This window comes from Pundamilia nyererei, unplaced genomic scaffold, assembly GCF_000239375.1.
Source record: "Pundamilia nyererei isolate P.nyererei 1_Seehausen unplaced genomic scaffold, PunNye1.0 scaffold03744, whole genome shotgun sequence".
NCBI classification, from domain to species: Eukaryota; Metazoa; Chordata; class Actinopteri; order Cichliformes; family Cichlidae; genus Pundamilia; species Pundamilia nyererei.
Genome location: NW_005191145.1, coordinates 1 through 877, shown reverse-complemented (window position 1 = coordinate 877; position 877 = coordinate 1). Strand labels below are relative to the sequence as shown.

The following is an 877-nucleotide window of genomic DNA, read 5'->3' as shown; positions in this document are numbered from 1 at the left end:
CCCCACATGAACATGAGTACATGTTGCAAATTGTAAAATGACTAACTTTTAAGAATAACATGTATGTCACCCATTTGTTGGCTGCAGGAATACCAGAAGGACTTTCCAGATATTCCCATTGGGTATTCAGGCCATGAGTCTGGAGTCAGTATAACAGTGGCGGCTGTGGCTCTGGGAGCAAAGGTTGTTGAGCGCCACATAACCTTGGACAAGACGTGGAAAGGAAGTGACCATGAAGCATCACTTGAGCCCGCTGAACTTGCTGAGCTGGTTCGCTCTATCCGACTGGTGGAGAGGGCACTGGGAAGCGGAATCAAGCGGATGTTACCCTGTGAGAAGCCGTGCCACGACAAGGTCAGAACGCCTTTCTCTAAAAAAAAAAATTAATTAAAAATACTCAGCTTTACTGTTTAGCAAGCTTTTCAAGCAAATGTCCAACTTTTTCCTTTAATAATGTTGCTTTGTTTGCTGTTCCTTCAGCTGGGTAAGTCAGTGGTAGCCAAAGTAAAGATCCCCAAAGGAACAGTTCTGACTGAGGACATGTTGACGGTGAAGGTGGCAGAGCCCATGGGCGTTGTAGCTGAGGACATTTTCCAGTTGGTCGGAAAGACCGTCAAAGATGACGTGGAAGAGGACGACAGCATCGTGCCTGAGGTCGTCGATTGTTATGCCAAGAAGGCAAAGTACTGAAAATTGAAGGGAAGACCGAAGTCACTAGAGAAAGTGTAGTTGATTCATTGAAGGTTAGTTCTGAAGGTGCTTAATCTGAAACGTGGATGAGAGTAAGGGTTATTTTTCTTGGTGTTGCTGAAAGGCATGGGTGATCAGTAATTTGTTACATAATTGGACAGTTCATCAGATGGTTTTAATGTTATCA

At 44.4% G+C, this 877-nt stretch overlaps 1 protein-coding gene across 1 annotated transcript; it reads left to right on the top strand.

Annotated features, from left to right (window-relative positions):
* Positions 1-87: 87 nt before the first annotated feature.
* Positions 88-871, top strand: LOC102195112 (sialic acid synthase-like; the record flags this gene model as incomplete). Its single annotated transcript, XM_005755841.1, has 2 exons — positions 88-354; positions 481-871. Coding segments are annotated over 2 exons (477 nt in total), but the record flags the coding sequence as incomplete, so codon positions are not given.
* Positions 872-877: the final 6 nt, after the last annotated feature.